Below are 15,374 nucleotides of genomic sequence, written 5' to 3' on the forward strand. Positions count from 1 at the left end.
GAGAGGCTTCTCCAAGCCAGGGCAGGCGACCTTGGCGCTCGGGAAGCGCAGCCCTGCCGAGGGGAGAGAGGAGCGTTGGCGGCGACCTTCAGGTGGGGCTGGGGGCTCCGGCATCCCCGCAGACGGCCCGCTGCTCACCCCTCGCGCGCGCACGGCGGCGCCGGCCAGGAAGAGGCAGCGGGGGCGGGGGGGGCGGCCGCCAACGATCCCTGGGCGAGGTCGGGGGAGCCCCGGAGGGCCCGGAGCTGTGGCGCGTGCGGGGCGGGCGCGGCCGGGCGCGTGGGCGGAGAACGGGATGGAGACCGGCGAGAGGCGGCGGCGGTGGCGGCAGAAGCTCAGCGCCGGGCTGGAGGGTGAGAAGCAGAGGCTCCTGAGGCGGCGCCTGGACGGGACGGACGTCTCCCCGGCTTGCAGCCGATGGCCCCGCCGCTCCTGCTGGCGCTGCTGCTGCTGCTGGCGGCGCGGACCGGTGAGTTGGCGGCGAGACCGCTTTCCCCGCGGGGTTCCCCTCCTCACTCCCGGCGGCCCTAGTGAGGGATCTTAGCCTTGTGTGAACCCATTCGTCAGCTGAATCCAGGGTGTGGGTTAGTTCGGTAACCAGGTTAAGGGGAGGGTTGGTGGCCTCCAAGTTAGCCTTGACTCCTGGCCAGTGCCTGAATTGGTCCCTGCAGCTTCCTTGGCCAGGTTGTTTGGAAATGGTTTGCCATGGCCTCCTTCCTAGCGCCCAGAGGGAGGGACTGGCCCAAAGTCATCCAGCTGGACCTCTGCCGGTGTCTAGATTAGAACCCGTGTCTCCCGGTTTCTGGTTCAGGATGGAGAAGATCTGGGGGACGCTGCGTTGCCTCTCCCTGCACTGATTCAGCTGGATGCGGAGTGGGAGAAACCGGGAGCAGCAGAGAGATCTCACCCTCCACATAATTGGGGGCAGGCGCAGCATAAGAGGGGAGCTGCCAGAGAAAGAGACCCTGCTGCTTTGGGGGGATTGCCTTGCACGCCGCCCCCTGTGATGGGTGGGTGTCATTTGAGGTATTGTGGTTCCTGTGGATTTGCAAGAGTGGTGTCAGCCTTGTGAGGTCGACCAACCAGGAAACAGGACCAGACGATCCATTTCTACTCTATTGTAAAGCTACATTGACAAATCTTTTTTGCCAGCGACCCTGACCGCCCCCCCCCCACTCGCCAAGGAGGCAGCTCCTCTTTTTATGCTGTTTTACCTGATGCCCTAAAGCAAAGAGGGAAATCAGAAGAGGCAGTTACAACTTCCAAATGCCCAGCGAGAAGGCTGGTGGCAGAGGGCTCGTGTTAATACCCCAGGAAGCTGTGTGTGTGTGGGAGGGGGGGCGCATTCCCATGCTCCTGCTTGAACCCTGGCAGCCCACCTTGAAAACAGCCCTGGGAGTCTCCTGGGACCCCTGCTGCTGGAGGTTAGGCTTCTTGGGGGGGGGGCTCAGATCTTTGGGTGGGTCCTATTTTGGGGCACCTCCATTAATGAGAGGCTCCCCTTGTGTATAAATATCTTCCCTCCCCCTCCAAGTGTGTTGCTGGGGGCCGCTAGACAGCTTTATTGGAATCCCCCCCCCACACACACATAACTAGGAGCAGAGTCAGCTTGCCACCAGAGCTGCCCTCCTGATGCCGCGCTTTCCTTCCTCCCCCATTACAGGACACCCTTTGGGCAAGGCCCCATCCCGGCCCCGCAGAGGAATCCTCCAGCTGGCCGGGATGATCCAGTGCACCACGGGCCGAACTCCCCTAGCCTACATTCGTTACGGATGTTACTGTGGCTGGGGAGGCCATGGCTGGCCCAAGGACCAGGTCGACTGGTAAGTGCCCCCATCGGCTTCTTGCCCCGTGGCTGGCGAGGGCTCTGCTTCTCAGGCTTGGAACCCTGGGGCAGAGGAACTGGGCGCTCCTCCTTGGGGAGCCAAGTTAAAAAGCGAAACCTGCTTGTAAGGTATGGAAGATCTGCACAATAAGAGTGTGCACAGATGGAGGGATTCTGGGAAGCGGCTGAGCTCACGCCTGCATCTGAAAGTGCCAACGTGGAAGGCACTGAGAGGCTCCGGAGATGCCATGCCACCCTCCTCACACCACATCCTGCCATCGCTATAAACTAAACTCAAAATAGAAGCTTCCCCAAAGGACAATATTTAGCTGTACTGTATTTTAAGCAGTTGGAGATGCACATTCTGCGGCTTCCACTAGTTTGGCAGCATGAGACCTGTGCTTCAGTCGCGAAGGTCAAGCGCAGCCAGGAGTGACGGATCCATTTTGGCCAGGAAATGTGTTTTCTTTGGTTGGTGTTTTGCCCCACATCCTGGCTGATGTGGGCCAGCTGCCCATCTTCATTTTTAACGGCATGGCTACAGTCAAGCTGGCACCGGCTTCGCTTCAAATTAAGGTGCCGCAGCATCATCACCTCATGTAGACCTGGTGGGCTCGGACGGCCTCTGGGCACTCCCCCTGACTGGCTGCCTTAGTGGGCATCTGGGATTCGCCCTTGAACGGGATGCCTCCAAATCCAGCTCAGCTATAAATTATTCAGGATTATTTGGGGTGACTAAAGTGAAGTTGAAAGTGGCAGCACTGGGGAATTGGGGAAAGAGCCCCGCCTGCGCTTTCTGCACAGAAGCCATTTCAGGTGAGAGGACGTGACACGAGGAAGGAGGCCTGGAGCTCCAACTGTCCAGAAGAGCAGTAATTAATTCTTCAAAAGTTGTCTTTGCCACACACAACCTATCTACATTAAAGATATAAAAATGACCCATCTACCTGAGTAAGCACCGTTACCTATTGCAGTAAACCCAGCCTCCCCTCCTGGTCAGCAGGCTGAGAGGGGAGGGGGCGGGTGAGCGGGCTCACCTCGGCTCAGTGGGATTCCTCTGATTCTGCCAGGTGCTGCTTTAAGCACGACTGTTGCTACGGAAAAGCTGAGGAGGAGAACTGCGCCCCCAAGACGCGGAGGTACCCCTGGGAGTGCAAGGACAGCAAAGCCAAGTGTGGTGAGTTCCCCCAGAGAAAAGAGGCCTCGGGGTGTCTCGGCAGGAAGACAGGCCAGATCCCTCCCCCCCCCCTCCAGGCCCCACAGCCAACCTACTTGGAAAGCTTCAGGTGGCGACTCCCAAAGTTGGCTTCACTGCTTGTTGGTCTCTTTTCCTTTTGCAGATGACATTGAAGACAAGTGCCAAAAGATGGCTTGTGAGTGTGACCGCAACGCAGCCAAGTGCCTGGCAAAAGCCCCCTACAATGTGATGTATTTGTTCTGGCCAGACACCCGGTGTGAAGAGAAGAGCCCCAGGTGCCCAGACGACTGACGCTGCCCTCGCACGGCTTCCCTGGCTGTCCGCCTTCCGATTCAGGACCTGAGCTACTACTTCCTCTCGAATGGCCTGGCCTCACCTTGCTGCAGGGACTCAGCACCAGAAGAGTCTGCGGGCAGTTCTGGGGTCTCATTTCCAGGATGTCACCCAACTCACTTTGGGATGCAGAGTTTTGCACTAATGAGTGATGGCATGTGGGAATGAGGCTGGGCAGCCAGGGATGGTCAGAAAAAAGGCAACCTAGCCCTTAGAGGGAAAGTGGGAGGAGATGGGAGAGAACTTGGAGGACTTGTAAGATTGGTGTCAGCCATGCAAGTAGATTCGAGTGGAAACACAACCAGGTGGGCTATTTCTACTTTATTGTAAAGCTGCATTAACAGAATCTTGCAAATCCGACAGTCCAAATCTCTCCCCGTCTCCTTTACAGTCCACAAAACTCGGGGTGAGGGGTGGGGGGGCTCTTCTGACCCACTCGTCCCTCCCCTGATCATTCCCACATTCCATTACTATACAGAAAGCAAGAGCATGCAGGGTGGCAAGGGAGGGCATAGAAGAGAACTGATTTAATGAACATCACAAAGTTAAGTTCAACTCCCGTCATCACAGCCATTGATGGACACCAGGCAGCCATGACACCTGCCATGGTGCAGCCCAGCCTACCTCAAAATCTAAACAAGAAAGGGAAGGAGGGAATGCTAGGTGAAAAAACAACTATCACTCCTTTTAGAAAACATTATTTAATTTGTAAAAATGTTCTATGCAAATTTAAAGATCGTATTGATACAAATGCAGGGTCAAATGTCATTTATAGGGACATCACATTTAACATAAAGATTCACCAGAGATTTAACACAGAGCAACACAGAGGAAATTTAGACACAGAGAAACCAATTCACCTACTTACACGCAAGGGCTCCTTTTCCAAAGAGTTTGCAGCAACCTCGGCTTTAGTCGGTTCAAAGCGAGATTTTGGATTAGGCAAATATTACATCTTCTTTGTTCCAAGGAAAAAGTGCCTCTTGCTCCTGAAAAGAGAGTGGGGGACGCAAGGAGCTGCAAAACTAGCCTGTTCAGCTATCCATGGAGGAAGATCGGCTGAATTTGGAAGTGCAGAAAGACAGGGCTGGCCCTCTCAGCATCCAGACCGGGAGCACAGGTGGGGTGGGGTGTCCGGGGCCCTCTGCCTCACAGGACTTGGGTTTCCAGGCGACGGACTTCCTTCACTACAAGGTCTATGTTAATGATTGGGTTGAAGTACAAAGCCCAGTAAAAGAGGCAATTGCAGGCGAACTGGGGAATAACTGGCCAGAAAATGGCCATCAGGAATCCCTGGGTTGACATTTTCCAGAAATGGCTCCACATCCGGTAGGGAATTCTCCTGAAAAAGGAGGAGAGGAAGAGAGAGAACAGGGTGGATATCTGGGTTTGGCAGCCTTGAGATTCTCCCAAACGATATCCTGGGTCCTTCACAGGCCTCCCCCCTCGGCCAGGAGGGGGACAAGGGACTCACTTCAGCTCCCGTCTCGACCAGAGCCGCCAGAAGGAGAACAGCTCCAGCACGGAAAGCAGCATGGCGTTCACGATGATGAAGCGGGAGGTCCAGTAATGGGTCTCCAGCCAGTCCCAAGCGAACTCAGCCAGCAGCTGATAGGGCAGGAAAGCAAACTTCACCAGGAATTCCCGCCACTGTTTCCACACCGGGTCCTTGTGGTCCTGCAGAGACAGAAGACTACCACCAGCTGCCTTGCTACCCTCTTGGGAGGGCGTCAGCAGTGCCGGAGCAATAGCTGGAAGCGCAGAGACCCCTTGCCAGGGCACGAGGGCCGCCCACTTCTAAGGCTGAAGTGCCTGGGACTCCAGACTTACGTGCAGTTTTGCAATCACATCTTCAAACTCCTGGGCCTCCGACACGGGGCAGACGGTGTGGATGAAGGGCAGGAAGGTGTCGCTGTAATCCGACAGGTACAAGTACAGCATGGTGAGCCGAGGGGAGCTCTTCAAGGCGTAGAGCAGGAACAGTGACCTCCCGGGCTGCACTGCCTGCAAGGCAAGGGACCTTTGTGGAGGAAGGGCTTTGCTCTGCCACCTGCCGGCCTCTCCCAGGCACGATGCTGCTTGTTAGACCCTGGTGTAAGATGTGAGGAAAGACCCCCGTCTGAGGAAGGTGAAGAGGCCGGGGCTGCTGGCCTTTGGTCTTGGTCCTCTGGATCAGCGGCAGAGAGAAAAGACCAGCAGCTCCTGTGGCCCTGCAGCACACACTCACTTTGTACTCCCAGAGGTTTTGGGGTGGCTTCACCCCCAGCATCTTCACCCGCTCGAGTTCCATCGCAATGGCTTTTCTGTGGCTGCTGTTCTCCACCTGGTAAGGAGCCTGTCTGAGTTCTTCATCAGTCAGCGTCAGAAGCAGCCTGCAAGAGAAACCATTCAGGCCAGGGCACCCGCTACCTGGCTCCAGCACTGCAAAGCCCAAAAGTCTCCATCAGGAAACTGTCTTAAGAGGCCACATTTTCCCCCAAAGCAAAGCGAAACTGCCTGCTCTAAAAGGAGGAGGCAGCAGTCAGTCCCCTCTGACTCCCAAGCAGGCCATGAACATTTGTCCCCATTTGCATATGCTCAGGGAATGACAGGCAAGGGTTTGTGTTCAAATCCTCCCACCCTCTCTCCACCCAAACATTTGGATTCACCTTCCATTCACCCTCTCCTGCAGGAACTTCTCCCTGTAGAGGGATGTCCAGGGCCCCAGCTGCCCAAGCCAGTGGGCCACCTCCTCTGCAGTCCATTTGGCCACAGGCTTGTGGACCAGCAGGCTGTCCTCTGACTCCCGGCTGCTCCAGTGATAGCCCAGCAAAACCACCTAAGAGACCAATCGAGAACATCTGAGGCTAGGCTGGGGAGTGCTTAGAACAACCACAATAGGCATCATGTTCAAAGGCTAGTCTAGACAAGCCATCCGTGCCTGGTGCAAGCCACATTGTTTTCAATAAGCCACACGTGGCCAGTTCTCTGGGATAAGGTGGCACGAGAGGCCAGCCAGCCAGCCACAACTCCCTCCCTTCAGCTTCACTCCCCGAGCGCCAAAAAGAGTGGCAGCACAGGGTTGGCCCAGCTCTTAGAAATTGGGCAGGCAGCCAAGCCCCCTCCCTTGTTCCCATTCAGGCAGTAAGAAAGCTCAGCCGGAAGCTCAGCCTCCCTCGCAGATCCTGCTCAGCTCCACTGCTCAAACAAAGCCTCCTCCCCTCCCCGTGGTGTGGTGGCAGTGCTTGTGAAAAATGTTCTCAGGGAGCCGTACCGCCACGCAGGTCAATGCAGTCAGGACACCGGAGAAGAAGCCTCCTCCAGGTGGGTTCACCCTCCCAACACTGGGGGCCACCGTGGGCTGGTCGTTCCCATACTTCTGAAAAGCAGCTAGACTTTGCGTTGCCTCGTGGTTTTGCAGGATGTCGTCTTTGCGCTGCTCAATGGCAGTTGGGAACAGCTTTTCAACGGCATTCCTGGAAAGGGAAAAACTGCTTGAGGTGACAGGTGGCCGTGTGCCCCGTTAAGATGAGCCAGCTTGTCAATTTCTGGAACAGCCTTTTCTAACTTGCAGCGAGAGACACGTCCAGGGCATCCCCTGAGTCAGGCCCACCCAAATCCTCCAACAGGAATCACTTGCTGGTCCTCCCAGCAATCCTTGTTTGTCTCTCCCCTCCTTGCAGAGGGTTGGGGAAGGAAGACCAGTCTGCCCTCAGAGGGAGTAATGCGACGTCAGGTTGGCTTCCTACCAGGGCCGCACCTTGCTAAAAGGAGCAGAGGCAACTAGGCCAAAGGACGCTGTTCAGTCCCTCCCTCCTGATGTGCCCAAAGGTGCAGTTGGGGAGGCACTGAGGCTCCTGGCCAGAGCAGAGAAACAAGCCCCATCTTCAAGCCTCCATGCCTCCCCCCATGCACCGGCTTCTGGATGCCTTGCGACCACCGCTTGGGTCTTGGCCCGGCAACCGGGAAGGGCGAAGCTGGTAGGGCAATGGTCACCTGAGGAGGATGTTGACCTTTGGGAACCCTTCCCATTTCTCCCGGCACTCTGGACACTCGTTCTTCTTGGAAGACATCCACCATAATGCCAGGCAGTGCCGACAGAAACTGTGCCCGCAGTTCAAGGTGGTGGGGTTGATGAGAATGTCGTAGCAGCAGTGACAAGAGAACTCGCTGACCGAGATCCGCCGGCTGATCCCTGGTGCGTCCAGCCTCTCCGCTGATGAAGGAAGGCTCTCCTCCATGTCCTTTGCGGTGGCTGACAGAGGCGGCCTCACATTCTCCAGCCCTGAGGGCAACTGGAAGAGGGCAAAAGAGGCCCCTTTAGTTCCTATCCAGAGACAGGAATTGTGTGTCTCCTGGAGATCTTAGCAGCTCCTGAAATGCTTTCTAGATATCATTTATTAAGTTAATCAGCACTATCATTTGGGGCAATTTAGATTCAGTTTACATGTTGACTATTACCAGTTTTGCCTTCCTTCTGGGTAGAAATGGAAAAATACTAACTACGCAGCATAAGCATTATAATGCATGACCAACATCCTTGTGGAACTGTGTCTTGATTTAAAGCAATAGGACAAAAAGCCAAAGGGGGGATATTGCTGAGACCCTGAGCATGTAAAGGAAAGGTGGGATTGCTTTGTAATAAAACCAGGGGTGAAATGCTCCCAGTTCAGATCGCCCGATCCGGTAGCGATGGAGGCAGGTGGTTCGGAGAACCGGTAGCAAAAATCCCTACCACCACCCCTCCCCCTTTGGCCAGCTGAGCCGCGCAATCATCAGAGGTTTTTTTATTTTTAAAAGCATTTTTTTCTACAACCTGTTTGGCCGAAAAAATGCTTTTAAAAGTTAAAAAGAAAGCCTCTGATGATCGCGCGGCTCAGCTGGAATCATCAGAGGCTTTTAAAAACATTTTTTCTTTAGCCAAAGAGGTTGTAGAAAAAATTGTTTTAAAAGTTAAGAAAAAAAAAAAGTTGGCCATGCCCACTCAAGTCATATTAACCCCCCCCACCAAGCCACGCCTACAGAACCTGTAGTAACAAATTTTACATTTCACCACTGAATAAAACCCCAATTCTGACAATCAATAAACACATGGCTTTTTTCTTACTGCAGTGCAAACATCCTATACCTCACCTGTGGTGAAGAACACACCTGGCACCTTTGTGGCTACTTCAGCAGCGCAAATCAGTCTCGGAAAGTAGCTCCTCTCTATCTGCAATCGACCATTTATCCTCAGCAAATCTGTTGAGAGCAGAGAATCGGACCTCGAGGAGAAGCTGCCTTTGGCTCCTTTTCCTACAAAGTGGAATTAAAGCGGAGCTCCCTTCTCACCCTCCCAGGCCCGCCTGGAACGGGAGGGAATATTCGGGGGGCCGGTTCTGCAGCATTTGGGGAAGGAAGGCATCAAGGGCGGCCCTTGTTTGTGGTCGAGGCAGGGAGAAAATTCAGTTTTGTTCATGCTGGAGATTGTTACACACACACACACACCCCACCTTCACGCACACAAACCAGGAGGGGTCGGCAGGCAACGAGAGCAACAACATTGAGTCACGGGCAAGTCGAGCGTCCCGCTTCAGAGGCAGTCTACCTCTCCCCACACTTGCAGCCCCTTCCGCCCGGCCACTCAGACCGCCCCCCCCGCCCCCCACGGTCAGCCTCAGGGCAGCTGCTCCACCTCCCCTCCGCACCGCAGGACCCTCCTGGGAGGCGCCCCGGGCAATTCGGGCTGCGGGGGGGAGAGAGCCTCCGGAGGCAGGGGCAGTCTACCTGGGCATGCGAGCGGGGACGGGAGGAGAGGTGCAGCGACCCGAAACCACGGGGCGGGGAAATTGGCGTCGACAATCCCGAGAACGGCCACCCCCCCAACCCCCTCAGCGCGGCCAGGAGGGCGACGGGGGTCCCGGGGCGCATCTCACTCACCGGGGGGGGGGGCGCGGAACCCCTCTGACAGCCACTTCCGGCTGCGCATGCGTGCTGCCCGTGCCGTCTCACGCCTAGATGGGGAATGCGCCTGCGCGAAAGGGAGCGCTCGGCCAAACACGGACCCGCCACAGCGCCCCCTGCCGCTCATTCCTGGGCAGCGGGGCTCTGGGCGGGGAGGAAGAGCTGCTAACAGCCCTGCGAGGTAGTCCAGGCTCAGAAGGGCCGCGGCTTCCACACAGGGTGGTCTTTCGGGGCGGCGTCTGGCTCCGCGGCAGGGAGGGGAGTTTTTCCGCCGCTTTGCCGGGCAGGGTCTCTCTGCGGACAGCTGCCTCCTGCGGCCCCGGGGATCTTCTTGGGGGGCCTCCCGGATTGGGGTGTCCCCGCCCCGTCCGAACTGACTCGTTCGACCTGTCCTGCCCGGCCCCAACAGCCCTCAGCGCGGCGCACTACCGCGTGGCCTCCCGTCCTTTTCCTGGGCTGGGATCGCGCTCCCTCTGCCCCTCCCTCCCTCCCTCCCTCCCGCGGCGGAGCTAAAGTGGGCTCCGGGGTCCCGGCGGGTCTCTGGTCTATTCCGGGCACAGCCAGGCTCTCCTGCCAGCCAGCCAGCGCAGGCTCGTCTCTCTGGGATGCGCAGCGGCTTCGGGATGCGGGCGGCGGCGGGGGTCGTGTCAGTAGCCCTGGTCCTGGCGACCGCCTGTCTGCGGGGCGCCCTGATGCAGTCCGAGCCAAGGCGGCCCTTCTTCGAGCGGCTCCGGCGCCTGGAAGCCCAGGTGAGCCGCTCCGCTCCCTCCTTCCCGTCTCTATCCGGGGTCGGAGCGTGAGCGGGCAGGGGCGGCGCGCAAGGGGATCCCCTTTCCTGTCCAGATGGGAGTCCACGGGGAAGCCCCCGAGTTTATTCCGCTTCTGGCCCCCGAAATGCAGACGGGCCGGGCAGCCTCACCCCCTTCCCCCCCCCCAGGGGGAGGATTGTACGGCCGCTCTCCCTGTCCTTCTCTTTAGGTAGACTTTCTGCTTTGCTTTGATCTCCTGAAACAAGACAGCGACTCATCCGGGGGTTCCTGCTCTCTCGGGCGAAGCTCCTGTTTTGAGAGTTGAGGGTCACCTTATCCCGGAGATATTTTCAAGGAGATCACCTGTACAAAAGGACAGTAAAATCGGGCAAGAATGTTGGGAGCAGGAAAAGGCGGCACTGTTGAACTCGGCTGCCAGCTTTGATTTTGCGAGTTTATTATGTGGTACTTATTCTGCTATCCAAGCTCTCCTTTGTTTAACCTGCAACAAATAAGCGAAACAAGCCCATCGGGTCCCTTAAGGAGGCTGCTTCTGTTCTTGAGTCCCAACATCCTGGGGGGGGGAAGGGGAGGGGGGATTCCAGCCAGATTCAGCTGGATACAGAAGGAGAGGGGGGGTCCCCAGAAGGAAAAAAGGGCAGCCTGGAGATGCAAGAATAAATAAAGTGATGGAATCGTTTCAGGGAAAATAAAGGAGGGGATGCAGCTCAGAAAAGGTCCCGATTTTACAGGTCCCAACAGACAACAATGTGTGTGGGGGGGGGGGCGGGGAGGGGGCGGAGGTTGCCAATCCTCATCCTTGGGTTCCTTGGCCTCTGCAGCAAGGGAGACAGTGAGGGCTGGGGATACTCAAAAGCCCACACCCCCTGGTGGCTCCCTCCCTCGGACCCACCCAGCTCCTCAGGTCATGTTTCGCTGCAAAAGTTAGTAGCAACAGCTGGTGTTGTGATATTTAAGCCTTTCAGGTTTTGCCAGAGGCCATTTTAGGCTAAGATTAGCCACAGATAGTGGCCCAGCAAAATATATTTCTACATTTTTGGATGGATTTAAAGATAAAGTTATTTTGTGAAAGTCTTTCCTGGCTTTGGACTTTCTTGCCAGCCTGGGCCTCCAGAATCTTGTACTGCAACTCCCATCAAGCACCGCCAGAGTGTCCGCTCCCCATGAGAGCTAGGGCTCCACATTTAGAAGAGCTGGCTGAGGGAGAGTAGCCAGAGCGAAGGAATTAATATAGATTGCCACAAATAGCCTGACCATTTCAGAAGACAAGAAAATAATCTCAGGACATCTCAAAACTGTAAAACAATGAAATATTTGTCACCCGAAATAGCAAAGTAAGCACATCGATTGTTAATAGTTACACTTGTCAACCATTTTCAGTTAGCACTATAAATAATTGTACTTGTTATTGTAAAAATATCACTTCCTAAATATAGTTGAGATTACTCAGTAGCTCCAAGGAAGCTGGTGGAAAAATATAATGCTGTATTTTGGTCCAAAGATCTGGCCGCTGGCAAGTGTCCTTATGCAGTGAAATGTCTAAATGCTTTATAAAAACTTTCTATATAAGCTCAACACCATCGGTATCTATTGGAAGCACACACACACACACACACACACACACACACACACCACTTTGTTCCATTTTTGGGACCCTGACTTGGTCCTTTTGCTTAGCTCTCAGAGGGCATCTTGAGCAGCGCTTGAAGCCATAGTCCCACCTCTGGACGCATTCAGAAGTGCATGTTTCTAATGCTGTGGGGTGCCCTAGAGTGAAGCTGCAAAGCCAGGCAGGAAAAGGTGCCTTCAGTCCTGGGGTTTTGCCCCCTTTCTCTCTGGTGGGTGTTTGTCGCAGGGATGCCAGGGACACCAAATGAAGGTTCTTGGTGCTTCATAACCCGTCATGCTCATGCCTTTACGGGGAAGGAGAGGGTCCCGCTTGTCTTCTCCCCACTCAGGGGTCGGATTCAGCCGGTTCGGGCAAACCAGATGCTAATTTTACATCTGGTTTGCTGAACCGATAATTGCAAGGACTGGCTGACCCCTCCCTCCCTCCCAGGAGTCTCCAGGCAGCCTGTTTTGGAGGTGTGGTAAGTGCAGAGTCGCGCGAAGGCTCTGGGAGGGCGAACAATGGGCCTCCCGGAAGTACCAGAAGTCTGGAAATGGGTTTGTTTCTGGCCTCTGGAGGGCCTCCGGAGCCCGGAGGAGACTGTTTTCACCCTCCCGGTGGCTCGAGAAAAGCCTACGGAGCCTGGGGAGGGCAAGAACACCCTCCCACCATGGTACAGGGGGCTGAGTAGGCCACGCCCTCATAGCCATGCCCATCCAGCAACTGGGCAAAGAACTGGTTGCTAACATTTTTCAATCCACCCCTGCCCCCACTCCTTTCCCGATGCTACTCTCCTGGCCCTCCCCTCTGCCTTCAGCTTTGAGGGGCCTGACCAGACTCCTGTTTCGCAGTTCCGACAGTTTCAGGAGTTCACCCTGATGCGCCTTCAGGAGACAGAAGAGAACTACAATCTTTCTCACAACCTCCACACCAAGATGGACCAATTGCTGCAGAAGCATGAGAGCCTGCAGCTGGTGGCCAACGGGTCCCGGGCTTCCACCCAGGAGGAGCTGCATCGCTTGCAGACTTGGGTGAAGAAGCTGGAGAGGAACGGCAAGAAGCAAGCACTGAGGATCCGAGCTCTGGAAGAGGGCTGGCAGGAGACGCAGCAAAAGCAGGAGGAGCAGCAGCTGGAGAGCCGCCTGTCCAACCTCACCCAGGAGCTTGAGAGGCACCGGGAGGACTTCCGGGACATGGCTGTCCACCAGCAGAGCCTGCAGAAGACACTGCAGAGCCTGCAGGATGCCCTCCGCAGCCAGGGAAGCAAGCTGGGCAGCATTGAGCAGAGGCTGAACAGCTTTAAGCAGAAGGAGGCACTGCCCAGTCCTTGGACCGCAGCCCATCGCTTCAGGCCGGAGAAAGCATCGCAGGCGGCTGGAGGGCAGAGCCCCACCTTGAAGAAGCTGCGCGCCAAGCATCGCCAGCCAGGGGGCCGCCTGGAAGCCCTGGCCGAGAGGGGCTCCCTTCTGAGCCAGGCGGCTTCCCCCCTGCAGGTGGATCCGGGCCCAGCCTCTTCACCTGAGCAGCAGACCCTCGCAGAACAGTCCCCTGGCCCGGCCAAAGTCCCTGTAGAGGAGAAGCCTCCAGGAGGGCCTCGGAAGCCAGGGACAAGTAGGTATAGAGGGAGGATGTGCTGATGCATGAATGCTGTGAGCCTCCTTAAGCTCCAATGCAGTGGCCTTTCTTGGCCTTAAAATGTGCTGGAGGCTCATCTGGCCGAAGGTCACCCTTCAGCTCCCTGTAGCGGGAGCCAAGTGGGTTCCGTAGGTGGGACTGGGCTTTCCTTCTGGAGACACACTTGTGTGGATTTTAGAAGCTGCCGCTGCCGCTGCTTACTTCTGCCTGTGTTGAACTTGGAGGTGCTTTGGCATTGTACTTTGCTCTTTGTATTTTATCTGCTGTACTGGTTTCAAACATTGTCTGGGCCCCGAGTGACCTGCACGCTTTAGACTAGAAATCTTCAATGTAACTATCACTACCTGGATGTAAAATTCCAAATTGGAGCCCCAAGCTGTGGTGGGCTAGAACTGCAAAAAGCTGTGTGCATGAAATCCCCTCAACACTTTTGGTCTGTCTGCTTCCCAGACTCACCCCGTTATTTCCAGGCTCCATAGCTCAGGCATGAGGCAGCAGTCTGCCCACAGGAGCCCCCAGGTCATTCCTGGCAGCCACCCCACTGCTCTTTCTTCCTTGCAGGATGCAACGTGGGCGCCATGCTGGTCTTCCCCAACGCCTCCACTGAGAACTTCGCAGCCTTCCAGCCCAGCCTGCAGACTAGCTTGCTGGAGCTGAGCCTCTGCAGCTGGGTTAGGACCAGCGCCCGTTACCTGGGCACCATCCTGTCTTACGCCACAGAGGAGAACGACAACAAGCTGGTGCTCCATGGCAGGGATGCTGCCCCCCGCAACTCCATCCATTTCGTGATTGGAGACCCCGCTTTCCGGGAGCTGCCGGTGGGAGCCGTCTTGGATGGCAGGTGGCACCATGTCTGCGTCATCTGGTCCTCCCTCCAGGGGCGCTACTGGTTCTACCTGGACCGAAGGCTGGCCTCCCTGGGCTCCAACTTTCGGAAGGGCTACGAGATTCCATCCCAAGGGTCACTCCTCCTCGGCCAGGAGCAAGACACGCTTGGTGGAGGGTTTGAATCCTCTGAATCATTCGTGGGGCTCCTGGCAGGCTTCGCCATGTGGGGCCGAGCACTGCTGCCTGGGGAGGTCTCCAGCATCGCTCTTGGAGAAGGCCTGCCCCGTGGAACAGTGCTCACCTTGGCCAATGTCTCCATGCTCAGCGGTTCTGTGCAGAAGGTGGACTGCACCTGCCTTGAGCACTGCCTGTGACCCCCTCCCTGGAAGTCTCAGAGGTTGTTCGCCATCCCCGCTTTGTGCCCCCCCCCACTGGATATTTTCTAGAGAAAGGACCCTGCCGAAAGGACTGGGGTCATCCTGATGCCAGCAGCTGAAACCCCAAAGCTTCTCCAGTTCTCCCTTCGAAAAATCTATTCAAGCCCCAAAACAGGATTGGCACCTCTGTATAGTATTTCCTGATTAATCCCAGGATGGTCTTCATCCCACCTGTTTCAACCTGGGGGAGTTTCCCCTGCTCTGCCTCACCTCAGGCCCTTTGACCCTGGAACCCAAGACTGACTGGCCTCTCTTCAGTAACTCATGCCACCCAGCTGGGAGTTGGGTAGTGGGCCTGGGGCAGGATGGCTGGCACATTGGCCCAAGTCACTGAGCCAGCGCCCTCTGCTCAGACAGCAGCATCAGGTGCCAGATTACACCAACTGCACAACTGGGTCCAAGCATTGCCGATTTCTGGGATATTTGTGCAGAGGAAGGGACCTGTTCTTCATTACTCTGCCTGGTGTCCAGATTCTTCCTTCTGGCCTAGGGGAGGGTTGACAAAAAAAGAAAAATCTTCATGTGCCATTTTCATAAAATTATTTTTAAAAAAAACCATGGTGGGTTTTGTTGTTAAAGTATATTAGTTTCCCCCAAGATGAGGGTTCCTTCTTGCATTTCGGAAGCCAATTCTGGCTCCCTGCCTTTCTTAGCTTGTGTAATGCATTGGAGCAAATAGTTTCATTTCATGGTTTTGACTTGCAACAATAAATATTTATTCAAGACCTTGGACATTCCACTCTTTCTATCAGATAAGTAAAAAATATTCATTGTGATGGCGTTTAAAAATTTGAATTTCTCTCCTTTTTTTAAATGA

At 55.7% G+C, this 15,374-nt stretch overlaps 3 protein-coding genes across 6 annotated transcripts; 2 read left to right on the plus strand and 1 right to left on the minus strand.

Moving 5' to 3' along the window:
• The first annotated feature begins 310 nt into the window (after nt 1-310).
• PLA2G10 (phospholipase A2 group X) lies at nt 311-4,107 on the plus strand. The gene is made up of 4 exons (XM_034441438.2): nt 311-469; nt 1,664-1,823; nt 2,896-3,002; nt 3,166-4,107. The coding sequence occupies exons 1-4, from the start codon at nt 418-420 to the stop codon at nt 3,312-3,314; spliced, it is 468 nt and encodes a 155-aa protein (XP_034297329.1). The 5' UTR covers nt 311-417; the 3' UTR covers nt 3,315-4,107.
• On the minus strand, nt 4,042-9,422 carry BFAR (bifunctional apoptosis regulator). Of its 4 annotated transcripts, none has more exons than XM_034441436.2 (9): nt 9,102-9,290; nt 8,469-8,576; nt 7,332-7,630; nt 6,610-6,811; nt 6,005-6,174; nt 5,584-5,728; nt 5,187-5,360; nt 4,831-5,033; nt 4,042-4,698 (listed from the first exon to the last, which is right to left on the minus strand). In XM_034441436.2, exons 3-9 carry the CDS (start codon nt 7,574-7,576, stop codon nt 4,506-4,508), a joined length of 1,332 nt encoding a protein of 443 aa, XP_034297327.2. In that variant the 5' UTR covers nt 7,577-7,630; nt 8,469-8,576; nt 9,102-9,290; the 3' UTR covers nt 4,042-4,505. The 4 variants fall into 4 exon arrangements, with proteins under 4 accessions (XP_034297327.2, XP_087734872.1, XP_060540014.2 ...); XM_087878746.1 differs by having other exon boundaries at nt 8,487-8,576; nt 9,102-9,259; XM_060684031.2 differs by having other exon boundaries at nt 8,469-9,422.
• Nucleotides 9,423-9,883: 461 nt separating this feature from the next.
• PTX4 (pentraxin 4) lies at nt 9,884-15,282 on the plus strand. Its single transcript, XM_034441433.2, has 3 exons — nt 9,884-10,027; nt 12,509-13,268; nt 13,854-15,282. Exons 1-3 carry the CDS (start codon nt 9,884-9,886, stop codon nt 14,492-14,494), a joined length of 1,545 nt encoding a protein of 514 aa, XP_034297324.2. The 3' UTR covers nt 14,495-15,282.
• The last annotated feature ends 92 nt before the right edge of the window (nt 15,283-15,374 follow it).

Source organism: Pantherophis guttatus, chromosome 14, assembly GCF_059756535.1.
Source record: "Pantherophis guttatus breed Tessera chromosome 14, ASM5975653v1, whole genome shotgun sequence".
NCBI classification, from domain to species: domain Eukaryota; kingdom Metazoa; phylum Chordata; class Lepidosauria; order Squamata; family Colubridae; genus Pantherophis; species Pantherophis guttatus.